Source organism: Thalassophryne amazonica, chromosome 10 (genome assembly GCF_902500255.1).
Source record: "Thalassophryne amazonica chromosome 10, fThaAma1.1, whole genome shotgun sequence".
Classification (NCBI taxonomy): domain Eukaryota; kingdom Metazoa; phylum Chordata; class Actinopteri; order Batrachoidiformes; family Batrachoididae; genus Thalassophryne; species Thalassophryne amazonica.
Genome location: NC_047112.1, coordinates 75,595,711 through 75,618,594, shown reverse-complemented (window position 1 = coordinate 75,618,594; position 22,884 = coordinate 75,595,711). Strand labels below are relative to the sequence as shown.

The 22,884-nt window shown below is 39.0% G+C and overlaps 1 protein-coding gene across 1 annotated transcript in view; it reads right to left on the bottom strand.

Moving 5' to 3' along the window:
• The window catches only part of ncanb (neurocan b), a 377,055-nt gene that overhangs the window by 299,788 nt on the left and 54,383 nt on the right, over positions 1-22,884 (bottom strand). Inside the window, exons 6-7 of the mRNA XM_034179195.1 lie at positions 19,374-19,504; positions 18,620-19,340 (exon numbers count right to left, since the gene is read on the bottom strand). Of these exons, the coding sequence (XP_034035086.1) occupies positions 18,620-19,340; positions 19,374-19,504 (852 nt within the window). The remainder of the gene's footprint in view (positions 1-18,619; positions 19,341-19,373; positions 19,505-22,884) is intronic.

The window sequence follows — 22,884 nt, the reverse complement described above, 5'->3', positions numbered from 1 at the left end:
TGGCTGGTCTCAGACGATCTTGGAGGTGAACATGCTGGATGTGGAGGTCCTGGGCTGGTGTGGTTACACGTGGTCTGCGGTTGTGAGGCTCGTTGGATGTACTGCCAAATTCTCTGAAACGCCTTTGGAGACGGTTTATGGTAGAGAAATGAACATTCAATATACGAGCAACAGCTCTGGTTGACATTCCTGCTGTCAGCATCCCAATTGCACGCTCCCTCAAATCTTGCGACATCTGTGGCATTGTGCTGTGTGACAAAACTGCACCTTTCAGAGTGGCCTTTTATTGTGGGCAGTCTAAGGCACACCTGTGCACTAATCATGGTGTCTAATCAGCATCTTGATATGGCACACCTGTGAGGTGGGATGGATTATCTCAGCAAAGGAGAAGTGCTCACTATCACAGATTTAGACTGGTTTGTGAACAATATTTGAGGGAAATGGTGATATTGTGTATGTGGAAAAAGTTTTAGATCTTTGAGTTCATCTCATACAAAATGGGAGCAAAACCAAAAGTGTTGCATTTATATTTTTGTTGAGTGTAGTTTATTTAATATGTAATGCAGTAAACAGTGTGAGTGCCAGAAATTTAACACAAATAAAAAGTTAATGATTTAACATGTCAAATTGCAACTTTCACAATTTAGGAAGAGATTAAAATTTTCCTAGACTTTGGAAAAGCCTCACCATGTACCAGCTACAGTAAAGTGACTGAACAGATGAATAGAAAATAATTCATCATTCTCCAAGTTGTCAACATGATAATTCAAGAATCATAAATGCTATAATCTTGTTTGGCTCTAAATGAATGAATGAGTGAATAAGGTTCAGAAAATGTTGATGCACTAGAACAACATGAAAAGCAAGTTTGTTTCGCTTAGTAAACGTTTGTTAGGCTTCTCCATTTTTGCTTGCCACAACACATCGGTTATGGCTCTGCATGCTAATTATAGCTGTCTGGTAGCTGCTGAACATGTCTGCTTGCTGCAGGGAATAATCTTATAATCACATGGATTATAGAAGTTATGATAATCACATGCATAGGGTAAATTAAGATTAGTTGTAGTTGAAAGCACACGTAGTTTCATTTATCTCCAAGACCTACATACTGTATGATGAAAAGGTTGAGAGTTGAATTATTACCAAGGATTTTTTTTTGTGAATTTTCTAAATTTTTTAAACAACAAAAGGGTCAGAATGTTATAACAATAAATTTTGCATAGTAAAATATACTCTGACGGGATAACATTTGGTCCCAATCCAAATAGAGTTAAATACACTTTATTATAGAGTGAAATCAACTCTATCATCTTGTCAAATCAAGTTTTTCAACACCATTAAGAATAAGTCACGGCATGATAGAGTAGATTTTACACTGTGATAGAGCTGATTTTGCACTGTGATAGAGTATATTGATCTCTATTTGGACTGGAACCAAATGTAGCCCAGGCAGAGTATAGTTTACAAATATTTTCACATTACAGTCTGAATAAATGGTCAAATTAACATAAACAAACAAAGATCTGAAAACAAACAAATAACCAAACAAACAAACAAGCAAAGAACTTGAACTCAACAGGTCTTGTAGATTTGTTTAATCATACATACAGTATAACTTGAAAAAAAAACTTTTTTTTTTTGATTTGCATTTGCTGAAGATGGATTCCACCAGATCTCATGAGATTTCATGAAAAAAACAAAACAAAACAATATGACCCAGAGCAGCTTAAATGATGCTGCAATCAGTTAAAAGTGTGCATGAATATTCATGCCAAATTATATTAAAATGTAAATTATTTGAAGCAGAAGGCAGGATGTTACTGCAAAAGCTGGATGATTTTGTTTTGGTTTGATTTGTTTTTTTATAATTCACTGTTGCTAAAGCTACTTGAATTTATGGACACACACACACTGACAAAGAATGGAGAGGTGCATTCAAAGTAATTTCACACTTCTTTTCCCTGTTCCTCCTGTTATTCCCTGGGGATTCTCTTATCCCAAATGGCCCCCTACTGAAACACACTAGCCTGTGGTTTGAGAAACCATGCGGAAAAGTGCACACTCCTTTGCAGCACTAGAAGCAATTGACTTGCTACAAGACAACCCAATCTAGAGCTGTTTATTTAGATAAAGTGGCTGTACCACTGTACCTCATGTGCTTACTGCTTTAAACCACACGCTCTCTATGTGATCAGTTATTCATTCTGTCTGTGTGACTCATGCTAAGCGCATGCTTTTATTTATTTACTTTGATGACGGTCGTGCGGCTGCGTTTCTAAAAGACCTGGCTAATGTTGCAAATATCAACATCACTTGGCTTTCGTCAGTTCAGCTCACGTGTCTGGAAAGTACATCAATACAGCAGGGGCGTATGAAACACAACCCAGCAAAACAAATTACTAGGAGAGAGACAACATACGCAAATATGTTCAGGCATAAAATATTCACATGCATGTGAATTATTCAGTAACTCTGATGTTGCCTTATGCCTCAGTAAGGTTTATGAGTTTGAGGCTCATTTCCATAAAAGCCATGCAGACCTGCATAATTGTCCTATTAATAATCCAAATAGCTAATTACATACTTTTACTGCACATAGTGACAAAATTGAGTATAATTAAACACATTAATCTGGTATGATAATCTATGTAATGACCCGTGTTATAAATAAAATGAGACAATTAGGCAGCGGATTGGACAATGTTCTGCAGAGGTTTGTTTATGTCTGACTATTCCAAATCCATAGATGGAATACTAGTGCTAATCAGAATCCAAAGCCATAATTCTTCCAATATAACAAAGTCATAATAAAGCTAATTTGGATGGTAACTGCCATTTCATGCTGAGATCACCAAAAGTTAGGTCTAGGGCCCAGAACTGAATAGCACTGCACAAACAACACCAACAGTGAAATGCACCTCACATCAGCCACTTCAAAACACACATACACTCTGCCTGCACATATCACAAGTCACCGAGTAATGGTGTAATACAAAGGTACTTCAAAAAGTTTGCAACCTCACCCAGAAATGTCACAGGAGAGAAAGATTGTTCTCCCATTATTATTCAACATAAATTACCTTAAATTCAATGCACGTGGTCCACTGATATTCAGGTTTTGCTTTCAAATTTGTAGAGAACTTTGAAAAATGGTTCTTTCTTTCTTTCTTTCTTTCTTTCTTTCTTTCTTTCTTTCTTTCTTTCTTTCTCTCACCCCCCCATCCCAATCATGTTCTGTTGTTCAGTAATGGATTAAAGAACAGATTGTAACTATGATGTAATTTGAAGATGGGAAGTTATCAGGCAAACTTAATGTCAAATTAATGTATTCTATCAAACCTGATTCACAAGAACACCCACACTCACCTGCGACTGAATGAAATGATGGTAAATTACAGATAAAGTGGCAGACTTTCTCTCTCTCTGACTTTCACTGTATTCATAATAAAGGTTAATGAGATAAATTACAAGATCACAAAACAAAACATTTCTCTCAGAAATAAAGAACACGGTTTGTGCTCCATCTTAATGACGAGAGAAGTTCATGTACTTAAATCATCCACCCACCTTAATGAATTATTTTCTGTGATATCAGAAAAAAAATACTTATTTTTATTGAGTGCTGTATTGTATTTGGGTGTTTTCTTTAATGACAAGAGAATCTGCATATTGGCATGCATAAAAGAGCACATTGTAAAATTGTTTATTAATCTTAAAGTTGAAAAACTAAAAATTTCAGTTATAAGTGTCACAGAAATAGTCCAAAACAACAAAATTAAAGTTTTACCTTAAATGGACTGCATTTATATAGTGCTTTTCCATCTGCATCAGAAGCTCAAAGCGCTTTACAATGATGCCTTGCATTCACCCATTCACACTCACACACCAATATCAGGGTGCTGCCATGCAAGGTGCTCACTAGACACCGGGAGCAACTAGGGGTTTAAGGGCCTTGCCCAAGGGCTTTACAGATTTTCTGGTATAGCTAGGTTTTGAACCGAGGATCCTCTGGTCTGAATCCCAACACTTAACCACTAGACATCACCTCCCCTTTACCTTCTCAAAAAATGTTATATCTTAAGATAGTGCTAATGGGTTTATTAGTTTGAATTACTCCATCAGTTTTCATGGATTGCATTAAATATTTTGGATATGTAGAAGACATTGACATCTTGGGAGCTTTAAATTGTCAAAAAATTTGCAGCTACTCTGTGGCTTGTGCAAACATGCACATAGCTTCTCACATAACTGCTTGCACATAACTGCAAAAAAATTATAATTTTAAATTTTGTGACTCAGCAATCCTTGAGTAAATTACAGTTTTAGTTAAAGCATAGTCACATCGCAGCAAAAGCAACCACTGCCTTCTGGCACATTTCACCCTCCACCCCAAACTGCAGGTAATTAATCCTTTAATAAGATAGTAATCCTTTCACTTGTGTGCTTCCTTGCTGCCAGGGAGCTGCTTGCCAGGTGCCACTTCAATTGATATCATAATTGAACTACAAAATGGCCAACACTGATGACCCAACACCAAAAACAACAACCCAAACATTAAAGACAATCCTTTTGTGCACAGTGCCAGCCTCATTAGTTATGTTGCAGGAAATACATTCACAAAGTCCACCAGAACATAATCCCAAATGGCCTAGCATATTCTACACAAGCCACTTTAGTTTCTGCTGTTAAAAAACAGGCCATAGGCAGGGCTGGATCCAGAGTGAAAATCTGACAGAAGCATTTTTGCCCAATGATAAAATAAAAATCGTACACATCTTGTTATTCAATAATCTTCATTTTTTTATTTGTGTGCAACATACACTGTCACACTTCTTTTAATATATTTATTATACTTCATGGACCATAGTGAACACTTCTTATTTGTATAAATATGATGTCCTAAAAAAAAAAAAACCACTATAACAAAAATTGACTGTAAACAGGATCATATTTATTGCCAAAATCTTTCAATTATACATGACTCTATATACTATGACTGCATATATTCTTAATACTATTGAGATACAGACAGCTCACAGAAGACATTTTCCATTGATGCCAATCAAAATTGGAAACAGTCCAGCAGGTAACAATATTCATCATGTCCATGACTAAATATACTAAAACAAATACATCACAACTGTACACATATCAATTGTGATGTATTTGTTTTAGTATATTTAGATTTTGTTGTGATTTGGCACTTTATAAGCCGATTCAATTGAAATTGAACATTTTATTGAGTCTTAAAGCAAATAAATATGAAATTGTTAACTGGATCCTTAAACTTTGGACATAATAAACTCTACATGGTGGAACCTTGATCTCTGGACATAAATAGGAATAAACTACATCTGTAGTTTTCGTCAAAAGCATTTCCTTTCAGGTATTATTGGCATGAATGTCTTTCCATGTCTGAGCTGAGCTCTTAACAGCTGCTGTGCTTCACTTCAGGATGTAATTTGTAAAGAAATACAGCACGTTTCATTTTGGGAGAAAAAAACGTTTTAGTCGATTGTAGTTTCTTGTCTGTATTACAACGTTTGGAAAGAGGTGTCATTTTATTTAAAGCGGCAATTCGTTTTGAAGTTATTCCGAGCGGACTCTGTTCGGCAGAGAGACGCTCAGCATTTCGAGCTGTGACAACGGAACAGAGGACGATTCTCGTTTCTTGACAGCAACAAGATAAGAGTCCCAGTTAGTGACTTTAATACACACAAAAGTGACTCATGATATTTTAATGGCTTTGCAAGGGGTTAAGAAGCGGATTTACCGCTTCTGAAGAGCAGCGAATCAATGAGCCACGAGCCATTGAATCGAAGCATTGCTTCAATGGTTCACGGCTTCAAAGTGGAGTCGCGCTGCAGAAATGGCTGATTACAGAGCCGCTGCAAACCAAACCCTGAATGTCCGACTTTATTTGTAAGTCCGTATGACTCTGAAACTTGGAAAAATCTGTATAATTTATGGACTATAGGTTGACATGAAAACCAAAGCTGTGTTCACCGCGGGGACACGTTCTGCACTATTCGGAGTTATTCAAGATTTGTTTTTTGGTTTTTTTACAGATGACAAACAATACGTAAAAAAAATTGACCAAACCAGTCTGGATCCAGGCCTGATAGGATTCTGTGGCTGAGCTGAGGCTGTGCATTATGTGACATTTGTCTGTTACATCACCAGCCATAACTACACGGTAGAGTGGAAAAAATAAGGGCTATCAATCAGATGCTAAACAAAAGCCAAAATGCATGTATGTAGGATATCCAGCTCAAAATAAAACGTATTTAGATGGAAATTTTGCCTTTCCATTGTGAGTGGTTCCACCATGTTGACTCCACTTTACCAGAGTAAATAGGCTAAAAAAAGACTCAGGTCAGTGCAGACATTATATGGTGATATTAAATTGTGAGTGTGGAGGCTGACATTGAGAGCAAGAGCGAAAGATAGCAATGTCACCTTATCCCATCAGTAAATATGTAATGTAATGAAAAAAACACCTGAGCTATTTTTGCCGTGTGAGTCATCTCATGAGCACCTATGCTGACTGCAGGCATGACAACACAACAGAGCCTGACTGTGGAAGGGATGATTTACTGTCAAATGCATCAGTATTTCTTTTGAAATTTTATAACTGTATATGAAAGCATCTTTATTTTGTGTTGGTGTTGTTGTTCAGTAACGTTGAACATTGTACAACTTATTCTGATTATATAAAATGTTTTTTTTTTAATTAATTTCTTAACCTCTTTTACATTCTATATTTAAAATTCAAGGGTGCCACAATGCTCATGAAAATATTTAAGCCAACTTAGATCAGGTCTGGTAGAATACATTGGTGCCACCACACTATGAAATGTGTGGTGGCACCCATCCAGGCAGACAATTGGTCCATCTTAAACCGCTTAAAAGGTGACATCAATTTGTAGCAGCTAGGTGAAACGTGGGCATCCTTTTGACCTTTTCCAACTGCTGGGGTCCTCAAGACTAATCTCACTGGACTATTTCACTGGACTGCGACAGACTGCAAACAGCAACTGGGAAATTGCTTGATATTGCATGATATTCGCTGGGTGGTGTAAGCTGGTGAGGTGACAACTTTGCACAGTGTGCACACAGAGCCATCGCTGGTGTCATGTAACCCTTTTAATGCACTCACTGGGACTCTCATTTATGAGAGAACTGTTGGGGTAGCAGGCTGGGCCATATGCACGAGCTGCAGGGGAGGAGACAACAATAGTGGAGATGATCGGAGAGTAACAGCCGCACCTGGAAGTGGCCAAGTTGCAGGCATCAGGACTCCCTTTTGAGCTTTTTGGACTTATGCATTTAGTGATTTTTTAAAAACTTTTTAATTAGAAGCAGAAGTCTATGGGAGCGGAGTGCACAGCACTGTGTAATTTTGAATCTTTTTCATCTTGAGCACTCCCTGTTCTTCTCCCACCCTCCTCTCTCCAGTGAGTGCTGAAATATTATGACATGCTTTCATGAAATGGCACACTCTGCTCAAATCCAGCTCCAACAGCTGTGGACACCCCAAGTTAAAAAAACAAGGGAACAGCTAAAGGGACTTATAATGTTACTGCTGAATTGATCAAATCAAAGGATGCACACCCCTAAAGTGCTGCTGGACATCACTGTGTAATGGAGAAAAGGCTGGTCCAGTACGTCAATGATCACTGTTCGCGGATCTTGGAGCCGAGGACAAAAGGATCATATAAGCAATGGATTATATAATGGACATGGAAGATAGGACAGTCAATCAATTTTTTCTGCTGCAGCCAGTTTGGAATGCTGATGTTCCTTGGTCTTTTTCAGTTACTGGGTTCATCAACACAGAACCACCAACGTGCCCAGAGAAATGCGCCATGTGCAAACAGTGTCATCGCTGACATACCTTCACGATGCAAGTGATACTTCTCATTTTAGGCTGTTTAAGAATAGCCGACTACTTAGATCCATGCGTTTTAATTGTGGGTGATTCTTAGACTACGGGCACTTAGTATGTCCTTTGATCATATTGTATGAACAACAGAAAAAAGGGGAAATTTCACACTTTTATAGTTATCTTTACAATGAAAGTGTTTTAAGAAATTTGTTCTAGTAGTCTATGATGACTTTTTCACCTTTTTTCAGCATCATTATATGCAAATATTGCCATTTTGTGCTTGTCCCACACCCAGACTTTTGATCTTCAATGATAAAAATGAATGGTAAAGAAACATTTTTTATAATGTTTTAAAATATCTCTGAATAAAATATCAGTAAAATAATCAAAACATAATTGGGGTATTCAATGTCATACAACTGTTGTGATTTTTTTTTTAAACAAAATGTAGTTGTCCCACACTATTGCCGTAATTTCCACCACAACACTGTAATGTCCCTTTAAACAGTTTGTATGAAAGATTGTTTGGGTAGTTTCTATGGAGATAAACAGTGACATCAGAGCACATGTATATAGCGCCAAATCACAACAAACAGTTGCCCCAAGGCGCTTTATTTTGTAAGGCAATGGTGTGGTGGAAATTACATTTACAAGGCCAATAGTGCCCGTAGTTAAAGAATCACCCTTGTATACAAGATTTTTGTCCATTTACATTAAATGATTTTAACATAAACAATGTGAAGCAAATTTGCAAACTAAACCAGTCCTTATGAATTTGAAACAAACTGGATTTATTTATGATAAATAAACATATTGGATTTATTAGTAAATGCACAGTACCTAAATCTCATTATTACCTGTTTCATCTATGTTTGACTGGCAAATATGACTCATGTTCATTAGACTGTTGCAATGTAATGCAAATGGATGTGAATCTTATCATTAAAAAACATACATCTTTGTGGTAGGCCTATTTTATTTTATTTTTTTTTTTTTTTTTTTGAATGAATGAAAAATGCTCACCAGGACTGTACTGTCTGCAGTGGACATCTTCCCATCCAGCTCAATCAAAGAGCCAAAATGACACCATTACTTACAGGAAACACTGAGATCCAAGTGAAGCATTTGAAGCTCACTAACAGATTTAATTCAGCTCATTGCTGCTGGAAGAGGCACCAAATGGGCAGCTTTCTGTCACGCTAACATTAAAGAAGGAAACCTTCATGATTCCACTTCTCCATCTTCCCTTTTCTTCCTTCCATCTGAGTTTACTCATCCCCCTCTTGTGCTGCTCATCCTCACTGGGGTGATCATTATCGCCTGCATTCTGAGAGCCGGGGCCTAATTGGGAGAGATGAAGGAACTCCAGCCCAACCTCCACTTTAATTGGATATGGCTGTGAATAATGCATGCAGACTAAAGCTAAGACTCTCATTAACACCTTGGGGGTACTATTGAATTTCAGGTAGCACAGTGGTGAGTTTTTATATTAATAATGTTGGCAAATTACCAGAAGAGAAAATCCAGTCAGCTTTACTTTTAGCATTCATTTGACTGTCAGAGAGTAAAAGTATGGGTCTGATGGGGCCGGTCTGGTCACCAGAACTGACCCAAGACATTTCATTTCAGTGAAATTTCAAATGCCATTTGTGGATATGAAGGTAAAAATCACAGTGTCTCAGCCATTTTTACATTATCTTTATATTTATCCAATGCTATACATACAATACTTTCAGATCAGTTATGGGCCTTTCACACTGAAAGCGTCAGACTGATGTGGCAAAGCTTTCCAAAGCTTTCCAGCTTTCCAAATAAAGGTACAGCTTTTTTGGAGACCACAAAACCTCAACTTTAAATAACTTTTTTTTTTTTGGGGGGTGTTTTTTCCATCATTTTTTTCCCTCTTTTTTTTTCTTTTTTTTTATATATATAAACTGTTTAGTGTTTCTTTATATTTTAAGAAATATTTTTATTTGTCCCAATCAGGAACATTTGCTGTGCAGACAACCTAAATACAGATGCACTTCAAAAACTTCCATGGATGAGCTGAAGACCATGAAGACCATGAGACCATGTTGCAGCTTTGAACTCTGGTGGTGTCTTCAGCAACACCACCAGAGTTCAAAGCTGCAGAAGAGATCTTCACCTGGTCCAGAGAATCCAGCATAACATCACCTGCTTCTATATAAAAGGCTCTTTAAACAGCAACTATTTTATTATTTTTTAAAAAGCTGTTTCATTTTATATTTTAACAATAAATGAATGGATCATTAAAAATGTCCACGAATCAAAGTCCAAAGACATTTGCACAGGTAGAAGCTCTCCACTTATTGTGCTCAAATTCATATTTTAGAAATAACTCTGTCCTGATAACAACATTAAAGGCAGTTACATATTTTGATGTAATTACAAGTTGAAATGACTATATAAAAAAAAATTCATCATGAGGTTTATGTCACAGAAATCTTACTTTACAATCACACTGCAGTCATTGTTAAATTATTTCCTGTTGCATTTATAATAAACATTTGTATTTATTTACAGTGTCTTTTTCTGATTGAAATGAGATATAAATAATCTACCAGACTTAAAAATGTACAAATTTTCATGTTATTTTATTTGTCTAAAAATAAATGTCCGAGGTTCCTTATGTTAAACAAGAAATGATCTAATCTGAAATAACAGGTGGTTTTAATTTACAGATGAAAGGTTTCTAAAGAATCATTTATTGATTTATTTAGCTATTTTAATTACAAGTGTTCTAAACTTTTTTTTAACAGTCATCAGAAATTTTGAGGTAAACAACAAGAAGCAAGTCCCTTCGCCTGCTCCCTTGTTTTGTACTTGGGGTCGCCACAGCAAATCCAAGGTGGATCTGCATGTTGAATTGGCACAAATTTTACGCCGGATGCCCTTCCTGACGCAACTCCACATTACATGGAGAAATGTGGTAGGGGTGGGATTCGAACCGGGAACCTACTGCACTGAAACCAAGTGCATTAACCACTTGGCCACCACCCCTACCTCTGAGGTAAACAAAAAAAAAAAAACATTTCCAAGGATTTTTCTTCAGAAAACTGCTCTATAAGTGAGCAGTCCTGTGACACGTTTCTATTTTGTAGAGATCAGTGGTTTCTGCCACTAGTCTTCCGTGTTTTGGCCCGACACGTTGTTCCTATTGGACAGCGCAAAGCTACGTCACAGCTCAGAGCGTCGAAAGTTGGACTGGGTTGAACTTTGACCGCGTCAGCCTGCCGACAAGCGGCAATGCGCGCTCCTGTCAGAAGCATCGCTTTAGCTCAGCTTTTGACATGATGCTTCTGGCGCCTCTAAAAAGCAACGTGTCTCATTGAACATAACGCTTTTTAGACCGATTCCTGACGTCTCTGATGCTTCCGACGCGTTCAGTGTGAAAGGCCCATTACAACTGCAGATAAACAGAACATCAATAGTAGAAACACAACATAAATACACCAATAATAGGTGAGAGAATTAATAAAGAAAAGCAATGTGGGCTCCAGGTTCCAAAGGAGATCTTTTGGAATTCCGATATAAACAAAATGATCAAATCTCGAAACCTGGTTGTTTATCTTTGTGTAAAACCTTTTAGTTGATATTTTAATCATTATTGGTCTGTGTGAAATTACAGACATCATGTCCCTTTAATCAATCTAAAACAAAGGCTGACTGAAAGGAGAAAGAATTGTTATTAGACTGTTACTGTTTTAAGTTAATCTGGTTGTTACTTGGCTTATTTAGTAAGTCCCTTCAGCATCTTCCTTGTTCCAACAGCCCAAATGGATCTGCATGTTGATTTGGCACAAGTTACTGTATATGCCTGATGCCCTTCCTGACACAACTCCATACTGGAGAAAGAGCAGGGGTGGGTTTGAAGTGAGAACCTTCCACATAGGAAACAAGTGCACTTAAGACACCTACCCCACACTTGTCCAATTTACACAGTAAGAAGTTGTTTTTCTCCTTTTTTGACCTGCCGGATGTTCAAATGGCCTGTTTAAGGGAGAATAATCTGGTAGGAGATGATGAGGTGGAAAAACTGTCTATGTAAGTGTGCCAACATTACAGTGGCAAAACATATGGGATGTCTACTCCATTATTATAGATGTTGCAGGTCGTGTACAGATTTAAGTGATCTCAGAGGGTACATCAAAGTTAAATTTCTTTTCAATGCAGATATGACTTGTGCTGACATCACATCCTGTTTGATTATGACTTAGAAATCGGGATTTCCAAAAACAAAACAACACAACAACAACAACAACAACAAAACACAATAAAATGTGACTTCCAGATGGAATTCCATATCAGGAGTTCAAGTTGGAGTATGTGGTATGATGTCAACACAATCAACATGGCTGGATACACAGTGAAAGTACAGTAAATTACATAGAACAAGATAATGCCAAAATATAACATGTAGGAGATAAAATTAAGAGATCAAATCCCAGACATCAAAATAAAACACCAGGAACATGAGAGAAAGTAGCCATCTATCTGTTGCTGCCAGAAGGGATGCAGACATCACCTTTGCGTTTTCCGTTTGCTGGAAACCTCAATGCTGAAGCACCTGAAATGTGGATTATGTACAAACAAGCGTACCACTTGGCCATAATCTCATAGCGGAGTTTCCCTCACAGTACAAGTAGGATGCCTTATCTTATTTAGGGTCTACTCCTTTATCTGCCCTAGACCACTGCAGTGTCTCTACATCTAGGGTTGGACCCCAGGCACCGGACTGTGGCTGCCCACTGCTCCTAGTGGCTGGATTGTGTCTAACTGAAATTAGGATGGGTTAAATGCAGAGGACAAATTTCATTGTACATGTAAAATGACAATAAAGGCTCTTCTTCTTCTTCTAAATCTCCCTAAGTAAATCTGCCAAAGACATCTATTTTGTTGCCTTACATCACTGGTTACAGTCCAAGTCTCCCACCATACACTAAGAAAGGAAGCCCCAGGACCCTAAAGACTTGTACCTTCGTTCTCCTTAAAAGGTATCGGCATCACCTGTCTCTCCAGTGACCTCATAACTGCATTAGCTTTTACCAGGTGTCGCTTCCCAGACCAAAGATCCCAGAGACATGTACATCACGTTCAAGATATGTAACTCTACAAGTTCAACCCTTTCAACACAGACAGATACACTTCTGATGTCTGGCATCAGCAAGTCCTTAAGAGCCTGAATGTTCATCCTGATCCCCACTCAACTTCTCAAGACCTCCAATCCCACTGATTCCACAAAAACCACAGCATCACCCACATAGTCAAAGTCTGCATGAAATGGCTTGGATTAATCAAAATTACAGGTATAAGTTTTCGTAAATGCAAGCTAGATCACCATCATATCTCGCAAACCAAAAACAACTGGATTGACTACAGGCATCAACGTTCTCAGAATTCATTAGCGCAAACAGCATGAGTGGGTCATAGAGTATGTTATGTAAATGGATGGATAAAAATCAAATTAGATTTCTACCAAGAGCACAGTAAAAAATATTAATTATTTGGTGAAATATCAGCCTTCCTTCCCGTAGCTATTAGGTTTAATAAACAAACAAACAAATGTTTACAACTCTGAAGTGAGAGCAACTGATACTAATATTTCACTTTAATGCACAGAAACAAACCACAAAATCTGTTTTTATTAAAGTGCCAATTCTGGAGGAGGAGTAAGTATTTACACTGACCACTGCAGTACGCAGAGCTCAGGAGTGAATTTATATTTCTTCTATAATGAAAACTTGTGCTGTTAGAGACCTGAGGCTGTGCTTCACTTTCATTTTGTTGCATACATTCACACATTCATTCTCTCACATTCTCCTGAAGCTCATGTTTGGCAACTTGTTTCAAAGCCGTTCCTGTAACCTTTAAGATAGTGTTGTTCCTGTAGATATAAATTCCAAGAGTGAACTTTTTGTTTTTTTTTTCCTTCTGTGGTGCATTCATGAAGACATGAGCTCAAAGCGGTGATCTGATGACCTTTTCTATCAGGTGCCGAATACTGCAGCACACAGGTCCCGAGGGTAACTCATCCAGATGTGGGTGGGATCTGTGTGACAGGACCTCCAGGTCCTCTGCACACACCAAGTTCACATTTATTACGCTTCATAGGCTCACACATGCAGCGTGCATGCACATACACACATGCACACATACGTAGTGAACATGCACTCTGTTCCTCTGCATAGACACTTTAATCTTCACATCTGCTCAGACTGTCTCCCATCTGTTTCATTTATTTTACAGAGCCAGTACTGGTCAATTTTTCCAACACCTCTGTGAGTTTTAAAATTAATTTATAAAAAAGGATTCCATTGTTGTAGACAAACAACACATCAGCAAGAAGACCTATTATAGCATCAAACTATATATAATATAATATCAGACAGAACACAGTCTCCAAGCCAACATCCAGCAGAAATTATATTTGATATGCACATTTTGTTTGCCTGCAGTTATTGTTTAATTAAGTTTGAAGTGATACTTCCAGATGGCCTCAGCTTTTTTTGTGAAATACTCCAGGCAAAGGGAAATAAAATTGGAATTATTGATGGAAACTCTTTAAAAACTAATGCTTTATTTAGCAGCCACATGTACAGTAAATACACCATATTTTTTTCCTGCACTGATGACAGCATCAGGCTGGTACAGCAAAAAAAAAAAAAAAATGTAGCTCAGTAGTTTGGTTAGTCCATCCCAGCCATTTTGTGTCAATAACTCAAAAATAAATAAACACTAATATCTTTGAATACAAGCTTTTAAATTTTCAAACTGATCCACAGCAGTTGGTGCAGCCAGGAAAAACTAATGTGTATTTTATTAATAGTGATAATTGAGGCCTTTAGGACTTTGGCTGAAGTATGTAATTCTAATGAGTACTCTTCTTATTTTAATTGGTTCTTGGCAGTAAGTTCAAAAGGGCAAAGAATGACCTTGCCCTATTGGGTGGGGACTCACAAGGTGATAGGATATCTCATGCTACCAGGAGGCGAGATGCAACCACACAGCAGCTGCCCAATGAGAGGGCATATCCAATGACCCACAAAATGTGTGCAAGGTAGCCCCACGAACATGTGAGATAGGACACAGAACCCCCAGCCCAAACATCAGACACAGAGAGGGTGGGCTAATGCCCCACAGGGACCATAGGATGTACACCAACAGCACCCACCAAGAACAACTGTGACCCCTGCAACGGGGGGTTTTATATCCCCATTATGTTGTGTATTTCATTCCATATTTGCCCACATAGTGTGTGCCATGTTTCTCCCTTCAGTTAGTGGCATCAAATCTCACGACAAATTAATCATTTCATTTCATGTGCTTTTTTTTACACCTGGGGTCAAAACAAACCCCAGGGGTGCATTTGCTGATACACTGTCTGAACGGTTATTCAATTGATTTTTTTTATGTGATTGTCACCTATACAATTGTACAATTTTCTTCTATTTCAGTTACTTTGATGGGGGGGGGGGGGGGGGGGCGCTCTCCCCACAAGATCGGCACCACCACTGACCTGGGTCTTTTTAAATCTAAATGAAAAGCCTTCATTTTTAGAATGGTTTTTGCACAGTCAGCAGTGCTCTGACCTTTTATTCAGTTCTTATCTGCAAATATTTGGGATGTATCTGTTTTAAATTTACTTATTGTCTTAAGTTATTCTCTATGTTTTATCTGACTATGAAACACTTTGGTCACCCTCTGAGCGGTGGAAAGGGCTATATAAATAAACTTTGATTGAGAGTTGGATTAAATACACACACACACACACACACACACACACACACATATATATATATATATGTATATATATTATATATACACACACTAGCTGGGGTACCCGGCGCTGCCTGGGTTAACCTGTTTTAGATATAAGCCAAATGCCAATCATTTTAATCAAAGTAATTGCCCAACATTTGTTTTTGTAATGCTGATGTCTTATAAAGTTTATAAGTTTGTCCAGCAAAACTATAAGAGGTGGACTCCCTAAACTAAGCAGAAATACTTGGTTAAAAGACAAACATATGTGAAGTCCTTCATGCAGACTTTGTTTTGCAATCAAATTTATAACAAAATTACACACAAAAGGTAAGTAACAGTAAATGTAAATATCAATGAATCAAAATTGAGGTAGTGGTGTATTTCACTGTTTTTACATTGTAATTTTGCAAACATAAAATGAATGTATTCAGACAGGAAGGCAAACTGAGTTGTACAGGACAGTCAGGTGTTTAACAGTTGAGAACATAAAGTAGCTGAAGAAAGGGATTAAATAAAGAGAGATGGCCAACACATATACAGGGCTGGAAATTTGAATCTGCCTGGTCATACCCACAGCCTCAGCCTAAGGATGTTGTGCTGTGGCTGTGCTGTGCTGAGTGTGCTGTAGAAAGGGATTACATAAACAGAGTTGGCCAACACATATACAGGGCTGGAAATTTGAATCTGCCTAGTCATACCCACAGCCTGCTATTTTGGGGGTAATTTTCAGTAATACCTTTTAAAAAATGGTACCAGTTTGTTCCCCATGTCATGAGGATTCAGAATATATATAGTTTTTAGGGCTACATATTATAGTTTGGGAGATTATCCCAGACAGACAGAAAGACAGACAGAAGTGGCAGCATGAAAAGCACATGGTACAACACTGTATGGTCTTACATAAATGCCTATTTTGGGGGTAATTTTCAGTTCAACTTTTAAAAAGATTGAACCAGTTTGTTCCCCATGTCATGATTCAGAATATATCTAGTTTTTAGGGCTACATATTATAGTTTGGGAGTTTATCACACATGGTACAACACTGTATGGTCTTACATAAATGGCTATTTTGGGGGTAATTTTCAGTTCAACATAAAAAAAAAAAAATGGTACCAGTTTGATCCCCATGTCATGAGGATTTAGAATATACGAGGTCTGGCAATAAACTAACGTACCTTTTTATTTTTTTCAAAAACTATATGGATTTGAATCACATACGATTGCATCAGCCAACCTTGAACCCGTTGCAACAGAACTTGAAACAGTTGCAAAGTGACCCTCTGTAATTATATTGCAGACACTTGCAAGAATGGCACAAATAAAACCATGCTAATGGTGCTACAAAAAGTTCTGGTTGAGTTCACATGGATCGCAGGTGTACAGTTCAGTAAGTTTCTCAACATGCACTGACGTGAGTTTAGTTTGGGGAGTTACAGGATGATGGCATTTATTATATTTGAACTATTGGTTGCACAAGCTGGCTGGGATGGATGAACCCACCCAGCCACATTTTTGCTATAAGGCCCTACACCACTACTAATGCAGGAAGTAAAAATCCAAGAAGGCATAAGAAAGCTTAACTTGTAAGAAGGCCCAACTTAAGGGCCCCTTCACACATAGTGCAAAGTTTGGTTGAATACAGTGAAACAACATGAAACAGTTCAATTATACGCACCACAAAATATCATGCCAACGGGCAGGCGTGCACGATGCTGGTGTGATGGTTCGTGCATGCGGGAACACAGTGCCACCAGCTGCACGGTGTTGCTACACATCGTGCAGCTGCTGTGAAGAAAACAATAAATAAAAATAAGAAAAATATATGCTGCGATGATTCAGTGCACGTGGAAACACAGCAGCTTTTCCCAGCAGCTGCTGAAAAGCGGGCAATACAAATATGATCCATCTGTTCCTCTGTAGATGACCCATGGTCACTCATGCACAGTCATGAAATGACATGAATGAGAAGCAGTTCACTTGTCTCATTCATGTCCACATCTGCTGATGCATGTCCTACCAACACACGTGTCTTGTGGTACGGCATGCCGCAGGATACTGCGTCCTGTGGAACAGAGCTTGAGGGGGTGATGTGTCAGATCGCCTGCTGCCTGTTATGATCTGACGGTCCGTTTCAACCTGGGGGCAGCCTGTCCATGTGCGCACCGTATGTGCATGCACGCTCGCTACAGCCCATCACCACAGTGATATATGTTTTCATTTATGTCCACTTGATAACAGAAAACAGACACACCCGCATCACAGTGGCCAGTTGTTAGTCCATGTCTGTCCAAACATAGTACTATCCAGCTGGGATGTCCAGAATGACAGATCTCCACAGTTGCTTCAGTGGGTGGCCACACCTTCTGTCAGTTTTTAGCACACAGACCAAAGCCACACTCGTTCGGGCACTTAGACAAATTTCACTGCCAGCATGACAGTGATTGTCTGCAGACTGTTCTCGTGCCAAGAATGTGAATGGCCACATATTTTCTAAGTGCCATGCGTGTGGTGTTAGATGTTCATATGTGTCACCTGGAATTTGGCCGACACCTGTCGCGAGAGGGTGTGATGGACTCGCACAGTGTACACTCTGTCTGTCAGCCGCTGGTGTGCACAAATAGTTGTAGCAACAGGTACATGAAGCATTGGAAGCAGCTACGAAATTACACGGTTTGCATACAATTCCTGCTTCATGCGCACTTAATGCGCAATTTGACCAAATTCACACTATGTGTGAAGGGACTCTTAGCCAGTTCATCCAGATCGGCTCCAGTTTTTGCATGGAATTTACTTATTTATTTATCTGAAACAAAGATTCATCAAAATTGTTGTATTATCATGACCTATCAGGTAATTTCCCTTTCATCTATTTTTGTGAATCACAATCAGTTTTTGAGTAATCTTCAACAGTCTAAGAGCAGGTAGCAGTAACACTGAGGAAGTTCTTACCGTTATCAGTGGATGATGTGCTAGGAGCCTGTTCTTGTCTGGTAGCGGCATCCCGTTTCCCTGTGTTTTGCACTGAAGGCACTAATCGAATTAAGGGTATGACCTCTTTCTCTCTCTCGGATAGACCTTCTTCTGGACTCTGCAGTCCACTGGTAGAAGCCCTGAAGAAAGAAACACCACTCTTGTTGTCTATAATAGCATTGTCCACACTTCCCTTGTTTCCACCAGTTTTTAGTACACTCAGTTTTCTGCCAGCTCCTTCGTCTTGTGTCTCGTTGTGTGTTGCTTTTTCTTCAGGCACTGAAGTGTCCTGACCCATAGTAGGTGGACTGTGTATGTCTTCCTCTTGTCCGCCTATAGTCCAGTACCTGAAAGGCCTCATCAGAGTGTTAACAAACTCAGCCAGCACACTATTACTGGACTGAGGCTGGGTAGTGGAAGGTGGAGTGGATGATAATGATGGCCTCTCAGATGATCCAAAATATCCAACATCTTGTCCACCCTCTTCCTCATGGGCAGAGCCTCCATGGTTTTCCAGGGCCTCCTGATCATATATGCCAAGGCTTTCATTAATGTGAGCATCAGTAGATTCCTCCAGGATGGGCTGACTGCTTCTCGATATGTCCAGAGCTTCACCCCAACCCTGAGAATTCTCATCTGGTCTCAAATGCATGGTTACGTGTTCTTCAGAGATCTCAGAGGAGTTTTCACTTTGCACAGTGGAGGGAACCGATGCTTTGTTGACAAATCCAGTCCAGGTGGAAGCCTTGGAATATGGGGCCCTATGATGGGTTTCAGTCACAAAGGAGATGGCCTTCACCGCCGGGTTTGTGGTCTCAAACAAAGCATGTGCTTCTGCAGCCTGGACTCCTTCTGGCTGATGGGCTGTAACAAAAAAAAATCAGCCAGATTTCCCCCAGTTACAACTATTGCAATTCAACCTCTATGCCTTTGCAATCTTGAAAATTTCAGGAAGCAAATCTGTTGTTGATGAGATTCACAGAATGCCATATGGAATATTTTTCATTAGCAAAATCTTATCAAACATGATTACAGTCCATCTAAATCAATTATTGTAAAATTTAATCATTTTTAAATCAACAGGCTTGAGGATATTGTGTACAAATGACACAAGTAACAAACAAACTGGCATTTTGATGTACTGTTACCAAGTAGAAAGACATCATTTACTCATGTAAATGTGCTAAGAACGCTGTTGGTGCAGTGAAGAGGTTCATCTGTCAGCTGTTCAGAACTGTTCCCGTGCTGCTCTTGTTTACTCCAAATTATTGAATTATGCAGATGTCTTGCTCCAGTAAAATATTTTATGAGCTGACACCAAGGGAAATAAACAAACAAATAAATATTATATATGTATGAATCTGTGTAAACATCTCAAATCAATTTGGAGAGTCTGTTACCAAATATACAGTATATACAGTGCATCCGGAAAGTATTCACAGTGCTTCACTTTTTCCATATTTTGTTATGTTACAGCCTGTTGTGTTACAGCAAAAGGAGTAAATTCATTGTTTCCCTCAAAAGTCTACTCACATACTCACAACATCCTATAATGACAACATGATTTTTTTTTTTTGCAAATTTATTAAAAATAAAAAAAAACCTAAGAAGTCACGTGTACATAAGTATTCACGCCCTTTACTCTATATTTTGTTGATGCACCTTTGGCAGCAATTACAGTCTCACGTCTTCTTGAATATGATCCCACAAGCTTGGTGCACCTATATTTGGGCAGTTTTGTCCATTCCTCTTTGCAGCACCTCTCAAGCTCCATCAGGTTGGATGGGAAGCGTCGGTGCACAGCCATTTTCAGATCTCTCCAGAGATGTTCAATCGGATTCAGTTCTGGGCCCTGGCTGGGCCACTCAAGAACATTCACAGAGTTGTCCTGAAGCCACTCCTTTGATATCTTGGCTGTGTGCTTAGGGTCATTGTCCTGCTGCAAGATGAACCGTCACCCCAGTCTGAGGTCAAGAGCGCTCTGGAGCAGGTTTTCATCCAGGATGTCTCTGTACATTGCTGCATTCATCTTTCCCTCAATCCTGACTAGTCTCCCAGTTCCTGCTGCTGAAAAACATCCCCACAGCATGATGCTGCCACCACCATGCATCACTGTAGGGATGGCGCCTGGTTTCATCCAAACATGACGACTGGCATTCAAAGAGTTCAATCTTTGTCTCTTTAGACGAGAGAATTTTGTTTCTCATGGTCTGAGAGTCCTTCAGGTGCCTTTTGTTGAACTACAGGTGGGCTGCCATGTGCCTTTTACTAAGGAGTGGCTTCCGTCTGGCTACTCTACCATGCAGGCCTAAATGCTGGAGCTCCGACAGAATGACCATTGGGTTCTTGGTCACCTCTCTAACTCAGGTCCTTCTCCCCTGATCACTGAGTTTAGGCAGGAAGCCAGCTGTAAGAAGAGTCCTGGCAGTGGTGGGCACAGTTCTGGTAGTCCCCTAACTGCTAATTATCAAAGCTAATGTTTTCGTTATTGGATTAGCTTTTCAGATAACTTTGAAAACCACCAGCAGACCAAATTTAGGTCCGATAATTTTTAGACCACTAATATATTTTTGCCGGTAGAGTGAAAAAAGCTTAACAGTTAAAAACATTAGTGAAGTCTGGAATCAAACATTTTAGGACATGCCTGTTATACAGCTCTATCCTCTGCAGGCAGAGGGGAGGGGAAAAAATGTCATTTCTGTTTACACCATACAAACTCGCTGGCATATCACGCAAGTCATCAACAGGCATACAGTTTTAACTTATAGTTAAAATTTTAACCAACTAATTCCAGACAAGTTATTTAAATTAATGTCACATCTGGCATTTTAAAAAGTGAAAATATCACCTATATGTTTTAGTTTTAAAGTAATGCACTAATTTTGAAGGTTTTAGTGTTTGGATATGCATGCTGCAGTGCATTATGGGTAAAGTTTCACAATAGGAGAAATGCACTGAGACACTCTGATCAGGCTGCAATTTAACCACTGCACACGGACAACAGCATTAAACTCTTTGTATATGGTGCCTAAAACTCTCGTGAATATATTCTCTGGGTTTATAGACATTGTTATTGTGTTTGTTTTATGTAAACATTCCAGAAACTCAGGTTGTGTGAGCTATTGTTTCCTGTTCATGTCATTCTGGGGGAAAGTGAAGTTTGCTCTTTAATGTCCTGCTTATTGTCCTTTACCACACTGTTTGCCCTCTTTTTTCCAGAGTAATACGAGGTCTATTAGAAAAGTATCCGACCTTATTATTTTTTTCAAAAACCATATGGATTTGAATCACGTGTGATTACATCAGACATGCTTGAACCCTCGTGGGCATGCAAGAGTTTTTTCACGCCTGTCGGTTACGTCATTCGCCTGTGGGCAGTCTTTGAGTGAGGAGTGGCCCACCCTGTCGTCGATTTTTTTCATTGTTTAGGAATGGCTCAGAGACTGCTGCTTTGTTTGATCAAATTTTTTTCAAAACTGTAAGGCACAACTGAGTGGACACCATTTGATAAATTCAGCTGGTTTTCAGTAAAAATTTAACGGCTGATGAGAGATTTTGGTTTGGTATTGTCGCCTTAAGGACGGCCCACGGCGCCTGACGGCGATCTGCGCTTTGAGGTGGCAGCGTCTCGCCGTTTCAAGTTGAAAACGTCCACATTTCAGGCTCTGTTGACTCAGTAAGTCGTCAGAGAACAGAGAACTTTCAGAAGAAGTCGGCATGAGGAGTTTATTCGGACATTCCGTTGTTAACGGACATTTTGTAATGAAAGAACGTGCGGGCAGAGTCGCATGTCGAGAGGGCGGGACCACATCTCACTCAAGGCCTGCCCACAGGGAAATGACGTCACCGACGCGTGAAAAAACTCACGCATGCGCACAAGGGTTCAAGCATGATTGGTGTAATCGCACGTCATTCAAATCCATATAGTTAAAAAAAAAATAAATGGGTCGGTTTATTATCTAATAGACCTCGTATATATAAGAAGTCTGAAATTCGGTTTGCGATTATTAAATTACACGCAGATTAAACGTAGCAAACACAGATTATTTGGAATATTTGTTTTAGCAAGTTTTCAAGTTCTCTTGCTAAACTTTCTAAAACAAATATTCCAAATAATCCATGTATGTATGTCTGTTGATGAATTGCGTGATATGCTGGCAAGTCTATATGGTGTAAAGAGAAATTGTCTTTATTATCCCTCCTCCTCCTCATTTTCCTTGGTCACCAAGTCTCTTTTGCTGATA